This window comes from Engraulis encrasicolus, chromosome 18, assembly GCF_034702125.1.
Source record: "Engraulis encrasicolus isolate BLACKSEA-1 chromosome 18, IST_EnEncr_1.0, whole genome shotgun sequence".
Lineage (NCBI taxonomy): Eukaryota > Metazoa > Chordata > Actinopteri > Clupeiformes > Engraulidae > Engraulis > Engraulis encrasicolus.
The window spans coordinates 8,950,088-8,967,689 of NC_085874.1; the positions used below are offsets into that span (position 1 = coordinate 8,950,088).

The 17,602-nt window shown below is 44.3% G+C and overlaps 1 protein-coding gene across 1 annotated transcript; it reads right to left on the bottom strand.

Annotated features, from left to right (window-relative positions):
• Positions 1 to 8,497: 8,497 nt before the first annotated feature.
• On the bottom strand, positions 8,498 to 10,722 carry otx2b (orthodenticle homeobox 2b). Its single transcript, XM_063222332.1, has 3 exons — positions 10,626 to 10,722; positions 9,693 to 9,844; positions 8,498 to 9,127 (listed from the first exon to the last, which is right to left on the bottom strand). The coding sequence occupies exons 1-3, from the start codon at positions 10,720 to 10,722 to the stop codon at positions 8,498 to 8,500; spliced, it is 879 nt and encodes a 292-aa protein (XP_063078402.1).
• Between the last annotated feature and the right edge of the window lie 6,880 nt (positions 10,723 to 17,602).

Consider the following 17,602-nt stretch of genomic DNA (forward strand, 5'->3'; position numbering starts at 1 on the left):
AGCATTAAGAGCATTAATAGCATTGAATTAGCTGTTAAAAGTCGGGAATTTTTTTCACTGCGGCATTAAATTTTCAAAAAACATTTCAGTGTGCAACCTAAAGGACGAAGTTTTTTTTTTTCATAATGAAGATGACGCACAGAACGTCAATACCCATGATTCGTTGTAGAACGCTACTGTAAACACAAATCTAGAGTGCAGCGGCGTCATTTTTTGATGAGGTGAGGTGAAGAATGGGAAAGTGCCGGTTTAACCCCAAGTGGCTGCAGGATCCAAAATACTTTTGGGTAAAATCTGTGCCGAATGACCGCGAGGCGTGCTGCACACTATGCAAGAAAACGTTTACGCTGGGCTTTTTTCATAATGAAGATGACGCACAGACCGTCCATTCGTTGCACTGTAAACACGTGCACAAACCTTGAGTGCTGCAGCGACAACGGGAAGTGTAGCATTAACAATTATCTATCCTCGATGTAGCGCACCAGTATTTTTTCCACTAACCAGCAAAGTTTTATTTGTGCCGTCCAAGCACCAGTTGAACTCGAGAAGCAGGTTGTGATCAAAGCCACCCCCCTTTATATTCATTGTGTTCATGCAAACAGTGGAGAACTGACGTTGTGGAGTGTTACCGGTTTTCTTGGGGTATTCTTTTTAAGGCTATTGAACGTTGTGAAGCAAACTTAAGGAGCAATCAGAAATCCACCGCTGTCATTTGTAGCCATTTCAATTTCATGACAAAGCTGTGTTACAAACGCAATTAGGCTACTTGGCGAGACAGACCTATCGATTGGTCGCAACTAGTAGATGTATCACCAACGACCACCGACATTAATTAACACACTCTTGTTTGAGGAGCTCCTAAAAGCGTTAGCAGAAAACAAGGCGACGTCATGCAACATTTAGCCTCTTTTTAAAATCTTGCATTGATTTTTTGAGGTGGCCAATAATAACCACAGACGCGTAACCGCGGTTAAATCACACACTGGTTAGGCTACAGTGCACTCCACACAGCAACGCGTGGGCACGCTATACCTGTTGGTAGCAAACTTGACTCGTATCAAATCCCGTCTCTGAACTATTTCCCCTTGCTGTTCGGAAAAAAGACGACTACTTAGTTGATCTTGTTTTAATCGATGCGCTGCTAAACCAGGAGACCTGACCCATCTATGAATAGGGGGGCTCACGGCGCATTTCCTTACCGAATCCTGCTCAGATAATGCATACTTCCCAGAATTGCGCATGGTGAAAAATAGTAAACAAGCATGGACGCATGCATGGTCTTATCGGATAATCATTATTGTGGCCATTCGACTATGGCAGTGCTATTCTCAAATACCTGTAAAACACTACATTAAGGGGGATCATTACTTGCACAACTAGCCCTATGACCAATAACTTGTTGACTCAAAAAATGAGTGGGTTATTGTCAGTTTAACGCTCAAATTGTAAATGGTACATTTAAATGTAGGCAATTATGCTTTTTGAACGTCATTATAATGGAGTGAAGAAAAACGATTAGGCCTAATTATTAGGCCCAACAACAATAATAATGGTCTACTCCAATTTAGTCTGATAGGTTTACATTATATTGGCTAATACATGTTGAAAGACAGATAGGCCTACTGTATGAATATATAGGTTACAGTACATGTGCAAATTATGATTAGGCCTATGATTGGTCTACTTCATCCTAGAAAATGTCAATAGCCTATAAAAAACAGCAAATGTTCCAATTCTTTCTGTGTTTGGCTGATCTGTGCTCATCACAGCAAGTCGGTAATCTGCAATTAACAAATAAATAGTGCTTTTTGAAGCAGCTTTTTGAATTCAATTCTGGGGTTTGTTTAAGTAAAATAAATCTGAGATGCTACAATGCAACTTTGCATGTGTTTTAATTGTATTTTCCATAAATGTACATTCTTGTGCCAAACAGAGAGGTAATCTCTTAAGAAGTAATGAGGTTTGAATTTGATACGCGCTTTCTTAATTGAATTTCGTTCAATATTATTGAAATAATGGGTGCGATAAAAGTATTAAATTTTATGTGAACATGCATTAAAAAAGGTCTTAAAAGCATTGAATTTAGGTTTAACAATCCTGGGGGAACCCTGATATATGCTCGGCCTTTCGTTTCTGATGCCGTGTACGAGCATTGTTCTTATTTTGGAGAAGAATATTTTTTATTTTATTATTCATTTTTAACCAATGTGTTGCAACTTGTGCTGGTTCTAGCACCAAAGAAAGAAAAAACTCCCTTTTCTTTTCAAACTTGTGCTGGTTCTAGCACCAAAAAAAGAGGAAAAAACTGCCTGTCGTTCAAACGCAAACATTTCCCATTTTTATCTGGGATAACAATCACAGATTTTTGTTTTGCACTAAAACTTTTGTTGCACTAAAGCTGAAAATGTATCGGCCTCAATGTTTTTTGTTTATTTTTTTTAAACAATATTGTCTTTGTTTACAAAGTTGTGCCATATTTTTCTTTACAAAAAGTGGTTGGTTTGCTACAATAAAGTTGTATATTTGAGGAATTCTCTCTGGCATGGATTGATGTCTTTTAGTACCCTGCTATTTACCATACCAGTGTTTCCCACAGACCATGCAGCATTGTGTGGTGCTATGCCCCCATCACTCGTGAAAACCATTGGGTAGTATGGGTTTTGTGCATTTTTGTATGCCTTATTTGACATAGACATTAGAAGAGGTGAACTACATTTGTGGTGCTCTGTTTTAATTTTGTGGTGCTGCGCCACAGAATGGTGCATGTTTGGGAAACGCTGCTAATGATTTTGCAGTTGAATGGGTGGCTGAACTAAAAAAAAAAAAAATGCTAAATGGTTCTTGTTTCTCACAGTCAACCTGGTAAGACGAGGTGGAGGCTACCTTTTTTGCCTGTTTCAGATGATGTTTTTAGCAGAAATACAATATTTAAAAAATCCTGTAGTTTTAACGGAAAAAAACTGGCAGCTGGGGTTACCAGAACAATTTTGTACAAATTACAGCAAAACTGTAATTGGCTTTACTGAATAACATGTACATTTTACGGTTTAAACCTGGACATAAAACACTGGAATCCTGTCATATATATTTTTTAAATCCTGTAGTTTTAACGGAAAAAAACTGGCAGCTGGGGTTACCAGAACAATTTTGTACAAATTACAGCAAAACTGTAATTGGCTTTACTGAATAATATGTAAATTTTACGGTTTAAACCTGGACATAAAACACTGGAATCCTGTCATATAAGCATGGACACTATGCAACTTTAACAAGTCCTTTGTGTTATATACTGGTGTGAGGTGTACAATATACCAAACAAAGTGTTCATTTTTACACCTAAAACCAGTATATAACACACTGGACTTATGTTACATATACATGGTGTCCATGCTTATATGACAGGACTCCAGTGTTTTGTGTCCGGGTTTAAACTGTAAAATGTACATGTTATTCAGTAAAGTCAATTACAGTTTTGCTGTCATTTTTACGGAATTGTTCTGGTAACCCCAGCTGCCAGTTTTTTTCCGTAAAAACTACGGGATTTTTTTTACAGTGTATGGCGGGCCTTTATGAAAATAAAAATGCAATATGCAAAGTCAATAGCAAGATTGTAGGCCTACACCTTCCGTAGCTTTTAAAACGTGACAGGTTTACAAGCGTGTTGTGTTGGACTTAGCGTTGGTGCGTGCACAAATACAAATAGGCCTATGCTAGCCATGCCGTGTGTGGTCTGTTGCATCGCCTGTAAAAAAAAAAAAAAAGTGTGTTTTCTACCCGCTTTCTGGTCCATTGTTATTTTAAAACTCTTCCCCAGGGAAACTAGGACATGCCGCCTCCTGGAATGTACTTCTGCGAGCGAGCGCCATAATTTAACCCCAAACGTCTTTGAGTTTGGTCGACTGTTTTAGGCAACACATTGAAATATAATTTGATTTAGATTGTTGTTTTTGGTTGGACAACAGAGATGTCAAACAGACCCATGTGAATTGCTACATGGGTTAAACAAAATATTCGTCTCTTTTACAACAGCTGAAGGAGTCCAAAGAGCAAGGACCATCAAAGCAGCTGGCACTTTCTCTACTGAGTAGCCTAAATAAACAAACTCTATAGACATTAAAACACACCAATATTTCCCTCCTTAATCGATAATGCTGTTCTGTTTGATAAGTGCAGCGCTAAAACATGCAAATCCGTCGCTCTATAGCCTACGCAGTTTTATTCCGAACCGTTATGTGCTGCTCGGGTGTGGAATTAGGACTGGTTCAACTCGTGATTGACGGGCCCGTTGAAGTTAATTCCGGGACCTCGCATATTGAGGCTATCCCGCGGTGAGGTGACATGGCTTTTAGACATTTTTGGAATTTTTTGGATGGCCTTGATTTACCTCTAGACACAGTGAGCTCCCCGCGTGCCCCGAGGCCCGTTGTTCAGCGTTTACATGCGCACGCGGTCCGGGGATTAGAAAACTCGGCGTCTGAAACCCCAGATGTCCCCCGGTGCCGCGTGGCGCCTAATTAAAACCCAAAGCCCCGCATGCAGCTCAGGACTGGGTCTCGCGCCACCGGCCTTTACTCATTAAGGCGCCGTGGGTTCTATGTGTGCGAGATTGACTGTTGCGAGTTTCGCGTGACAGTTCAGCGCTGTCATCGAAATATTAAAGTAGTTTCACGGTCAATTTTCATCACTTCTTAATTATCGCCCTGTTCCAGAAAAAAATGAGACTCGAGCAGTTTTTCAGACCCACCGCAAACATTTTCAAAAATCCAATTAATTTTGCCCGTGGCCATTCTTACTCTGATGGTGGTTATTTCCGAAATAATTTCCTGTGTATATTTTTAATGGACCAATTTTAGAAGAGTAAAACGTTAAAGTAATTGTCCTGTATTGCATGTTATCTAGCTCTATATGCCCTATAGGTATAAATAAAACGCCTCTTTAAGCCATAATGTGGGCTAGTTAGACCTACAGCAGTCTCAAAAACGACTGACGGATGCTGTCAAGAGCCATGTGAAAATCCCTCTCTCTCTCACACACACACACACACACGGATGAAAAACAGTGTGTTCGATTCCTATATTGCAAGTCTAACCCTAACCCTATTTTTTTTTCCTTCTACCCAACACTGATTTTCCCATAACCCTAACCCCAAAATTAAAACGAAATACCCCCCCCTGATGCAGTCAAATCCATTCCAACCCATTCGCGAAGATAGGCTATTCCTGTGTAATTTTACTAGACATATAAATTGTTTGTTTATGTTTTTCCAATTTGTGATCTTAATCTTTCTTTTTTGCAACAAGTAGCAAAGCACGGGAGCATTCCAATGCACGGGAACAGTGAGGCCCTTTGCAAGTACGGCTATGTTTTGCTACCCTGAATATATTCTTGCAGACGTTTGTCTGCCCCACGGTTGACGGTCTCTAATGGAGGGTGCAGGATAGATGTGGGGCTTTTTAACTGAAGGAGTCGTCAAATCAGGCATGTGTGGTGACCCACGCTCACGTACCGTATCTTCGCTTCTCTACAGACAACACAGACGAAACCGAACGCTGGCAGTTGTGCTTCCTCGTTTAAAGGATTCTGTGTGTCATTTTAGATGAGGACATGAGTACCAGGCCCTCCACCAGCCTCGAACATGCGGAGCCACTTCACAGAGCGACATGCTCAAAGAGCGCCACAGACGCTCTCCAACGCGTCAAATGGAAACTGCAAGTGTCCTTCAAAGGCTGTCTTTGCCCACAACCTTCATCGACGATTGTTCTGATATGCTGAAGGGCAGCTTACGGCAAGAGTCAGGCAGTCGCTAATTGAAACTCTAGGCAGGACAATACGGGGCGAATAAAGCTCCGCGCCTTGGCCCCTTACAGGAGTCCGCTACGCCGCTAACTTGGCCCCATTCACCCGGCCGGCGCCCACTTAATGAATGCACTTGCTCAATGCTTTAAAGATGCTGGACCGAAATGAGCAGAAGAAAATCCGCCTTTTCTCTTCCCCCACCACCCCCCCCCCCCTCTCTCTCTCTCTCTCTCACACACACACACACACAACCCCCCCCCCCCCCTGTACCCACCCCCCCACACACACACACCACCACCACCACCACAACCACCCCAACGACCCCCTTTTCTACCGAACACTGTCCCCCTTTCCACCCTTCGTCATAACAGGATTTGTCTATTCGTCTACAGACGCCTCAAGTGAGTCTAGACGAGAGAGCGCGCACAGTTTCCACATTTGCCCCACAAAAACAGAAAATAAAAGAAGAAAAGGAGCCAATTTTGATCAATTCCATTTTACCGGCAGCAGCCCTGAATTTGCAATCTATGATGTGCTTTGGCGTGACGTGTGCTCCCTGCCTGTTGGCATGACCCAATTATTTAAAATGGCAATTCCAGGCCCTGATTAGAAAGAAAAAACTCATCTGAACTTCGTGTATGTCTACGATTCTGCAGATAAATTTAGAGCATGGGCATGGACTGAGTTTTTGAAGTGCATGTGACGCGGGGCAGCCTGAGCAGACAAGACCTGTTATCCGAGTGAAAAAAGGAAGAAGAAAAACCTGGGGGAATTCTTGGATTATGGCCTCTTTCAGATGGGATTAAAGCCACTTTCCCATACCACACACTCCCGCAGATGCGGAGCGCGGAGAAAGCGCCAGTTTACCGTCATAGATGTAGCTAAAAGACCCCCCCCCCCTGATTGTAGTGTGGAAAAAATACTTTAGGCAAAATATGGTCTTCCAAAATATAGCCCTATTTGGGAAAATAATATCCGAAATCCAGAAAATAATTCATCTGTTATTCACTTTAGTTTTAGTTAATTCTAATTTTATGTTATAAGCGAGGGCTAATAAAAACAAAAATCATGTTTTGTTTGAATCCTGTTGAATGCAGAAGCGCCCTGTCAGTCGCCCGTGAGATTTGACTTCATGCGGATCATGCCATGGCGATGGTGATTAGATCAAGTCTACCCCCAGGCCGACACTCCTAATCGCCTCCCTAATTGCTATCGTGGGTTTCAATCCCATTAAGATGGAGCTGTGGTGATGACGGATTCGTCCAAGAGTGAGGGGTTCGATGCCCGGTGCTTCACGCGCACCTTTTAGAACCTTAGTTGTGGCTACATTGAACCTGCTGTTTCAAATTAATTATTATAAATATTAGCACGTTGGAATAGCCAAACATTTGGAGGTGTCCCGGTTTGAGCGGCAGCGCGAGGCGAGAAGTGCGCGCGGTCATGGCAGACTGATGTGGATCACAAATCAACATAGCAGAGAAGATGTGGACACAATCACAACCACAACAACCCGAAGATATAAACATAAACACAACAAAACCCCGACATACTGAGTTCAGTTCGCAGCCCGCCCTGCCGGCGAGTGTGTGTTTATTCTTGTGTGACCGGTTCAATCATCAGGGAATTATAATACACATGTTGGACACAGGGGTGGGGGACTGCACGAGAGGGCTGGGGGGATGGTCACCATTTTGATACATTTAAAAAAGTAATATCTGGGGATTTTCTTTTACAAATGTAATAATAATAATAATAATAATAGTAATAATAATAATTTATCATCAGTAATACTTGAACATAAAAAAACTATCAAAGTCACAGTAAAGTCGTCGCAGACGCGAAACTGGAGTATTTGCATGGGTGTCTACAACGCATTATCATCACAGTTTGAAAAGCTACTACAGATTTTTAAAAAACACATAGTTAACGGGAATCAGAGTGTTCCTGCCTCCTCGCTGATTGTCTCTCCAACACTCATAACCTCATAAGCATTTTATCTTAAATAGATTAGTGCATTTTTTTTAACGAATCGCCTCGTTGACGAGCACCAAACATTCTCCACACACACACACACACACACACACACACACACACACACACACACACACACACACACACACACACACACACACACACTTGGCCTGATCAAAGGGTTGCTGGGCCTGCCTGGCCGGTGGAGGGTCGCTGAGCCGTAAGAGGCTTAGAGAAAGCTGCTCCATTCAGGATGCTTAACCGAGGCGAGGAGAGCCGCGGCTTCTTCTTGATCATTTCTCACTCCGACCTCGGAGAAGATTTTTTTTTGTTCCGTGTCTTTGATCAAAGTTAAGGAGAGTTCACACCAAGTTTGCCAGGAGTTAACTGCCACACAGGTGCAACCGTTACCCACAAGACACTTGCTCGTGAGCAGGCAGGTACTTCCAAGTGTCCACCGAGGTTGAGAAGTTCTTACGTCACCCCCGAGATCAGTTAATTTCTCTCCTCTGTCTCTCTTTAATCTTTTCTTCCTCTCTTCCTCGTCCGTGAGATACAGGCACGATATGAATCTGAGGAGCAAGGGTGCACAGTCCCGTGGCCAAAGGCTGCAGTGTTCCCGGCCTCGCTCTCGGCCTCGTGCGTGCGTAGTGTTTATGTCTCTAAATGGCTCGTGGCATGTAATTCCAGTGCTGCTGCGCGCGGGTTCGAACACGCAGCCGCAGAGAGTTCACAACACCTGGAACTTCCACGATGAAGTCTGGTCTTTGTAATCCAAGCAGTCCGCGTTGAAATTGAGTTTCCACGACGCGCTTTGGTCTTTGTAATCCAGGCAGTCTGTCGGTGCCGAGCCGAATCCCAGTCCCGTGGCGCCGTAACTCTGGGCGGAGAGCGAGGCTGGTGGGCTCAGGTGGTTGGTGACCGTGTTGGTGCCCATGGGACTCAGGCCCGCGCTGGGCCCCGTTAGCTGGTGGTGCATTGGCGACAGGTATGACCCACAGTCCATGCCGCCGAAGTAGGATGTCGATCCAGAGTAGCTCTGGCTGTAGCCGGACGCCTGTGTGTAGGTGATTGGATAGGAGCGCTGCATGCAGGACGCGGAGGAGGAGGTAGACAAGGGGTCGGAGAGAGGGGAGATGGACGCCGGGCTCCAGATGGACGCCGGGGCCGTGCTACTGGAGATGGCCGGCACAGAGGTGCTAGAGGGCGGCGTGAACTGACCACTGGCCCCACTCTCCGAGCTCACCACCTCCCTCACTGGGGAACTCTTCTTCTTCACGGGACGGACTTTGCTCTGGGCGCCGCTCTGGGACTGTTGCTGCTGCTGGCGGCACTTGGCTCGTCGATTCTTGAACCAGACCTGCAATGTGGGGCAGAGTTGCCAAGCAGAGGGGGTGAGCACACACTACAAGCAAGACTGGCACTGACAAGCAAACACACACAACCAGCAATGCTGGCACCAATATACAAACAAGCACATAGAGCAAGCAAGTTTGGCACTGAGACAAACACAGTAAAAAAAAATATGTGCTGTTTTAAACACTACCATTAATAGTCAAATTAATACTTTTCTATCTAGTCCTACTGGGTCCCGCTCCGTTAGAATAGTTTGGCAGGATTTGCCATTAGGCTAATGTGCACAGAAACACACTGAAAAGAAACCACCTGCCAGTAGAGTTGCCAAACAGAGGGGGGAGCAAAGACAGCAAACAGAGAGCCACCAGCACAGAGTGACATGTTGATGCTGGTGTCATGTGTACATGTCTCTGCTGCTGGACACTAGTGTCCTTAGGGATCAATAGAGTATTATCTACTCTGTACTGAACTGGACAGACAGACCTGTCGATGCACTTTCCACAAATGTGACAACCCCATAAACAGCAACTAGCTAGCCAACTGTGGCCACCCGCCACTCACTCACTCACTTGCACTCGAGACTCCGGCAAGTTTATCTTCAGGGCGACCTCCTCGCGCATGAAGATGTCGGGGTAGCGAGTCTTGGCGAAAAGGTTCTCCAGAACGTCCAGTTGTGCGCGGGTGAAAGTGGTCCTCTCCCGCCTTTGCTTCCTCGGTGTAGCTGCGTGATGAGCGGTAATCAATTAAAGTCATATTTCACAATAGTCATGATATTTGATCTAAAGCCTCATGAGGTATAGGACACAAAGGACGTTGTCATTTTCTCAAAACAATGAGTTACTGACGGGCAAAAATGGGTATTTTCCATCAATTTAGAATATCGTTTTGGAAAAAAATCAGTCATTCTGTCTGTGTCTCTTTGTCAGTGCATTAAACAGTGATGTGTTCCAGCAACGAGCAGTATCCGTTACAGCGTGACTGAATAAATAGCCCGCGGAGTTTCTCTCCCATGCGTGAGGAAACGGCTGGTTAGTTACAGTATTTGCCATTATTTAAAGGAGGTCACTCTGATGAATATTTAAAAGGAGCAATTTGTCGATTAATTAGACACACTAAAGGGCCACCGTTTGAACTGCAGCTCGCGCAGATTTCCCTCCATTTGGCGCATATTAGTTAGTATGCATCGCTCTGCGCCCCGCGGCGAGGCACTACGCATAATCCACACAAGCTGGCAGTCACACTCGATAAACACGAACAGGGCTGACGGGAAATTTCACAAAAAGTTTACTTTTCGTTTACGAAAAATACTACCACATATATGCAGGTTATTTGTTTGGTCAGTTGTAAAAGTCAAACCATGTTTTTGCCAGTTTTGGACGCCGGTGATTGTATTTTAAGGACATAAACTGCAGCTTTTTTTCCGGCTATCGGTCAAAGCAAATGTAAACAGGTCTGCAACCATGCTGTATATTGTATTGGAGTATTAGAGCTGTCGGTCTTACCTGGGTAGCCTACAGACGGGTGGAGTAGGTCCATCCCGGAGGAGGAGAGGCTCAGCCCGTTGACCGTGTACGGCGGCTGCTTCAGATACGACATCATGCTAACGTTCTAGTCGGACCGAGAGCGCGCCACAAAACAAAACACTACACTGCTGCTGGTGATGAAGATGATGGCAAGAGCAAACAGTTCAATACGGTTCCAAATATTCTGCTGTGCGTTCACTGCTTCCGTCGTTAATTGGCCACATCCACGGGGAAAGAGCTGGAGAGAAGAAGGAGAGTGAATCTCAAGTGTGCCTCAGAGTCGACTCGTCTCGGGGTGTTTTTTTTTCGCAGAGAGGCGGGACTCGGTAGCGCGCGAGGCGTATGAGATGAGAAGTGTTCCAATGCGAGCTGCCCCGCATGCGCTTCGCTCTTAAAGCGTCCTCGAGACCCCCAGCTGTCCTCGCAGACAGCGGAATACCCCCCCCCCCCCAGCCCACAAACACACACCTCCCCCACACCACACGCACACACTCTCACACATTTACGTATAAAATATCCATGTATGCATTTGCTACAATGTCTCATAATTTCCCACAAACTTTGTGTTGGCTTCCTCGGAGGTGGCCGCATTACATGTTCGCCTGATGTCTAGGCCTAGTGGAGGTAGTGGGTTCACTCTTTCCTAGTTTAGTTTAGTTTAGTTTAGTTTAATGAAGTGAGTAGGCTGGCCACCAGTTAATTAACAGACAAACTGTGGCGGTGATTGAGCAACATTAGCCAAGATAAAGCCTACTGTGTAGCAGAGAACCTAATAATGGCGATAACAAAATAGGCCTTTGGCGATGGACAAAGCGGCCGATGGTGTAACCTGCCCGCTCTCCATTCTAAAGCAATACCACCAGCCCCCGTCTCCATCCTTATCTCCCGGCCTTTGTCCGTACTAAACGGCCGCCACTTGTACATTTAAATGTGATGTCATTAAAATGTTAAGTGCAGCGGGAGCAAACAGCGGTTGCCCCTGGGGGGAGTCTCAAGACCGTAATAGGCATCGACAGTATTGACACTGCCCCCATTTCCCCCCTAATTAGGCGACGGGCTAATTAGATTTCTTCCTGCGCCGCTATCCATAGTGTTGATTAGGTGGAGAGGATTTAACCGCTATCCAAACAAACACACGCAGCAGTCATCCCCCAAATTGGCCAAGAGATCATATTCCCATTTGTCAGACAGGCTCGCCCTCACCTGACACATGACACAGACAGGGTCGCGCGCGAACACCCTAATATCCCACCTGTAACGGGAGCATGTCATGTTTGCTTAGCAAACAAAAGATTATAAAGGATTATAGCTCACCTTACTCCATAACAGGAGATCTCACATCGGCTGCAACTGAGTCTGGATCGACCAATTTGATTTAAGTGCTGTTACGCCTATTTATAGACTGGTCAATGTTATCTTCAAAATTAAGAATCACAGCTACATCATGAACCTTTAGACATTATAGGCTACATGATGAAGCCATTAGGTGAAATCTGTGATTTAATTTTCTCCATAGTCCGCGATGAGTTTTGGGCACTATATAGGCTACAGTAGGCTATCAGTTTGCCTGCGTGCCTGTGGGCAATCCTTTGGGGAGTTTGAGAGCGGGCTACTAATTTGCTTTTCTTGTGTCTGAGATGATCCCCGTCCCTGCCCGGAGGAGCTGAGCTGTGGCAGTTACTGAATGCCGAGAAATGTTTGTCTGAAATTATGCTAATTGCTAAAAATGAGGCCAAGTTCACCAAGGGCTCGTGCCCGCAATTATTCCCACCTGTGCGCATGGGCATGACGGAGACACACATACAAGCGCTCGTGCGCGCGCGCACACACACAGACGGCTCGCGACAGCTCGGGGCAGCACGGGGCAGGGAGGGCCGGAGTTAGGCTACAACACACACACACACACACACACACACACACACACACACACACACACACACACACACACACACACACACACACACACACACACACACACAGGAGCCACTGCTTGGGCGACAACGTGTTTTTACGCGACTGATACATAACATAACGGCCATCCTCCCCAATCTGTCACCGTTGAGTCAATAGAAAGCGGGAGGGGGAGGGGGGATGTGTGTGTGGGGGGGTCGACCTGTATAATAATTAATTCTTGGACAGGGTAATTATTATTATTGAGCGCGTGAGTGCGGGGCAACCGGTAGACATGGTCTACAACTATGACACAGGTTTCCCCCCTTTCCCAAAATTAATGAGATAATCCGACCGGCACGCGCTGCCCTGATTACGCGACGCTAAAGCGCGCGGCCCCTTCGCATTCGGGCTGATTAATTTTCTGCGTCACAAAAATAAAACAAAAGCGTGCGTTGTGTCTGTAAGACCAGCTGACGAGACGGGGAGTGCAGCCTCCCTCTGTCGCACTTTCTCGAGAGCACTCATTGTGTTTTGGCAATAACAATAGCTACACTATTTTTAATCATATTCACACTGGTCGCCTATTAGCCACAGCCCATTCAAAACAACTACAGGCTGCAGCAAAACAACAATAAGAAAGTTGGGTTCATCAGACGACGACAATCATACAGAATGAATGAATGTCCCATTTATTAGCCTATTATTATTATTATTATTATTATTATTATTATTATTATTATTATTATTATATAGCCTATAATTTAGTTGTTTAAGCATAGGTCTACCTAATATCTATTGGTATGATTGTTGTTGTTGTTGTTGTTGTTGTTGTTGTTGTTGGCAGCAGTCTTCAGATGACTATTTACCTTTCTGAAATATCTAAAATGATATGTGCCATCAACTCATGCATCAACATATTTAAATGCCATTTAACGGGTTTAAACAAGCAAATGTAACATTGAATGTTTAAACTAGCTAAAACAACATGAAATGTGCAAACAGGGTAGCATTCCAATAATGTCCTAAACCTGTTTTAATGTTTAAATGTAAAGAGTCAAATGTATCCCTCTTCTAGTTGGTGCCACCACTATAATATGTAAAGTGAATGGACCCCCCCCCCCTATAAAATACTCTAATATAGCGTCTAAGCTTAGTATTTTATAGTTTCTAGCTTAGTAACTTATAGCGTCTAGCTTAGTAACAGTAAAGGAGGAAGATGAAGAAGAATAGTGAGCTCGATAAGAAGGGATTCTCTATGCGGTAACCTTCTCTTCCTACTTTTGAATGGTATGGCATAGTGAGCCTCTACTTTTGAATGGCATGGCAGCAAGCCTCTACTTTTGTGCCCCTGGTTACAGGGTGTGTGTGTGTGTGTGTGTGTGTGTGTGTGTGTGTGTGTGTGTGTGTGTGTGTGTGTGTGTGTGTGTGTGTGTGTGTGTGTGTGTGTGTGTGGATGGATGGGGGGTGTCAGGCCATGGTCTCTTGGTTACGGGACGGTGTGTGTGTGTGTGTGTGTGTGTGTGTTGGGGGTGGGGGGGGGGTGCAGGGTCTCCGCCTTCTCAATTACCCAACTGGATCCCCAATTTCCATCACAAACCAGCTAACCCCAGCTTACACACACACACGCACGCACACACACACACACACACACACACACACACACACACACACACACACACACACACACACACACACACACACACACACACACACACTCCTGGGCCACTGGTTCACTAAACAGGCCTGTGGTGTCTCCATAAATATGTGTTTATGTGTGTCGCATGAGGCAAAAATGAGAAGGAGAAAAAAAAAGGTTTTAATGAGCTAGAATGGAACACGGTATTCCCAACGCTGTTTTGGGGACTTAACTGAAACAAATTGGCCACTATGACAATATGATGTCTCGTGTCTGTGTGTGTCATTGTGTGTGTGTGTGTGTGTGTGTGTAAGAGAGAGTGTGTGTGTGAGTGTGTGGGTGTGTGTTTTGGGTGTCATCTGGCTGCTCAGCTCTGCCGTTAAAAAGGCAAAAAACACTTTCTCTCTCTATCTCTCTCTCTCTCGCGCGTGCGCATGCTCTCTCTCTTACACACACACACACACACACACACTGGCAGTCGTCACCTCTCCCCTCACGGGAGCACAGTGACAAACGCCACAGTCTCTCAGTCTGTTCACGCCTGAGACACACACACACACACACACACACACACACACACACACACACACACACACACACACACACACACACACACACACACACACACACATAAACACACGCATACACACACAGGGCTAATATGCGCTAACAGCTTAACCTGGCAGCTTCAGCTTTGCGTCGCACGGCTGTCCTGTCCGGAGAAACCACACACGCACACACAGACACACACACACACACTAATACACTCACACGCACACACACACACATACACACACTAATACACACATATGCACATTAACACACACGCGCACACACACACATTAACACAGACACACTCACAGGGATCTGGAGTGACGGAGTTGCTTATGGTGCTCGAGAGCATCCAGATATTACACTTTAAGAGCATCCCCAGGGGCACACACACACACACACACACACACACACACACACACACACACACACACACACACACACACACACACACACACACACACTGAGAGCATCCAGATAGAGTTTAAATGGGCCCCCAGGGAGGGAGAGGCCATGATCCGCCCCACTGGGCTGAACAGCACACACACTACACACACACACACACACACACACACACACACACACACACACACACACACACAGTACATCAGCTATCATCAGCAGTGTTTAACACCACCGTGTGATGCACTCTGCGGGTCTGTGTACTATCACCGCTCACCTGGAGAATGCAGCTTGGAAATGCCTTGTTCAGGCATGTTAATACATTTATTTTCACGAGAAAGTCCATCTTGGTACAGCTTGTAAATACATAGCACTCTACACATTTCAGTACAGCTGCTGTTTAATTTTAAATATGGCCTGGTTTTATTTTCATATAGCCTAGTTTATTACAGCTCTAGTGTTTCTATTTTAATATGGCCTTGCTTGGTATCTCATTTTAATATTGTTTAATATTGTTAATACATAATTATTGTATAATTTTAGATCATGTGCCTGCAGTTTTACGTCGCTCTGATGATATTAGTTTAAGTATCACCCTATTTCTTTCAATTTAATTTTGAATTGTAATTTTAGAGTTTTGTTTTAATGTTATGTAGACTTCCACTGGCGAGCGGAAGGAGTGTGCACAATTAATTTGTTTGAATGTCTCTCAGCTGTTAGTTCAAAAATAAAATAAAGTAAAACATTCTGTCAGTGTGTGATGTGACTGTTACTTCTGTTGGTGTGTGGGAAAGACTGGTTTTGTGCAGACACACGTTTCTGGAGAGTGGGGGAAAAATAAAATAAATAAATAAATAAAATATTGTCATGGCGAGGTTAATGTAACGCTCTTAAGAAGATTAGAAAAATCCTGACACAGCCACTATCCGCACCTCTCTCTTTCAGTCTCATTCATTAGCAAACACACACACACACACACACACACACACACACACACACACACACACACACACAGACGTTTTGGAATGAAACTGAGGGTGCTGCCGCCGCCTCTCAGTGCTGATAACTTGAGAGAGGCAACCAGAATAATTCGTTTGGCACTCGCCGCCATTTTCTCAAGCCGTTCCTCCCGAGTTATTTTTCCCAGACACTTAAGGTTTTTTTACGGAAAAGCTTTCATCTCTGGCCCCTCGCCTGCCTGCCTGCCTGGACCACCACCACCACCACCCATTTCGCCTCTTAACTTTGCCGAACACACACACACACACACACACACACACACACACACACACACACACACACACACACACACACACACACACACACGTTTGGCACTATCCATTGATGTGGACAAAAAGGCTATAAGTCACTTGCCGTTTTCCCACGTGAATAACGACGGTCAAAAAAGTGGAACTGAAGGCACAGAGTGGAAGATAACACCCAGTTTGGAGATAATAAAAAGGTTGAAGAAATTTAACAAAAGGATTTCTTCAGCGGACAGGCAATTAAATTCCGCTTCAGAGAGTGAACGCTCAAGGCAAAGTTCAGTTCGGGCACCATCTAAAGTCCTGACTGAACGAATTATGAGCCGTTTCCGTGTCAGTTTGTTCATTTGAGGGATTATGCTCGAAAGCGCGAGACTTCTCCTCTCCCGCCTATGGAGTCATGCGAAGCGCTCTTGGCAGACTGGCTCGCGAGCTCTCATCTCTCAGCCGATACATAATTCATTTGTAAATAGCGGAGGGCTCAGGGGAGCTAGAGAACTAAACGGCTCTTGATTTTTTAAAACGTGATCTTACGGGCTCGCATCTGCTCGCGCCCTGGCCGCTCAGGGCTAATTAAAGGGAGAATGCTTCACGAGGAGGCAGAGCTGGTGACTGCTGGCAGGCTGTTGGTGGCACAGAGCGCGAGGAAGAACTCATATTTATTCATGTCTTCCGAAACTATGGATACAACGTCATCAGTAATGCGGATTATTATTATTATTATTATTATTATTATTATTATTATTATTATTATTATTAGGCCTTGGCTATATTGTTATAGTGGTTGTCATTGTTAAGGCAATTTTATTTTTAATAATAATAATACAATGAATTGCATTTCTAAAATATTACTGAAAACTTGTAGGCCTATAGGCTATTGTCTACTGCACTCAACTGTTTCAAATTATTTTTATAGGCTGTTGCTTTGGGGGAAAACAAACAAAACAATGTGGCTAGGTAGGCTACCTAACAAAAAAAAAAAGCTAACATAAAATAAATCAATACAAATACAAAGGAAATGTATGGCATCATTCTATTCACATACATCCTATTTGTATTGTTTTTTTCTAAATCTATTTTTTTTTTAAATCATCATCCTCATCTTCATTATTATTAATTTTTTTATTTTTATTATATTATGCCTATTATTATTATTATTATTAGGCCTATCATTCTTATTATTATTTTGCAACATCATGTCTCTCTCT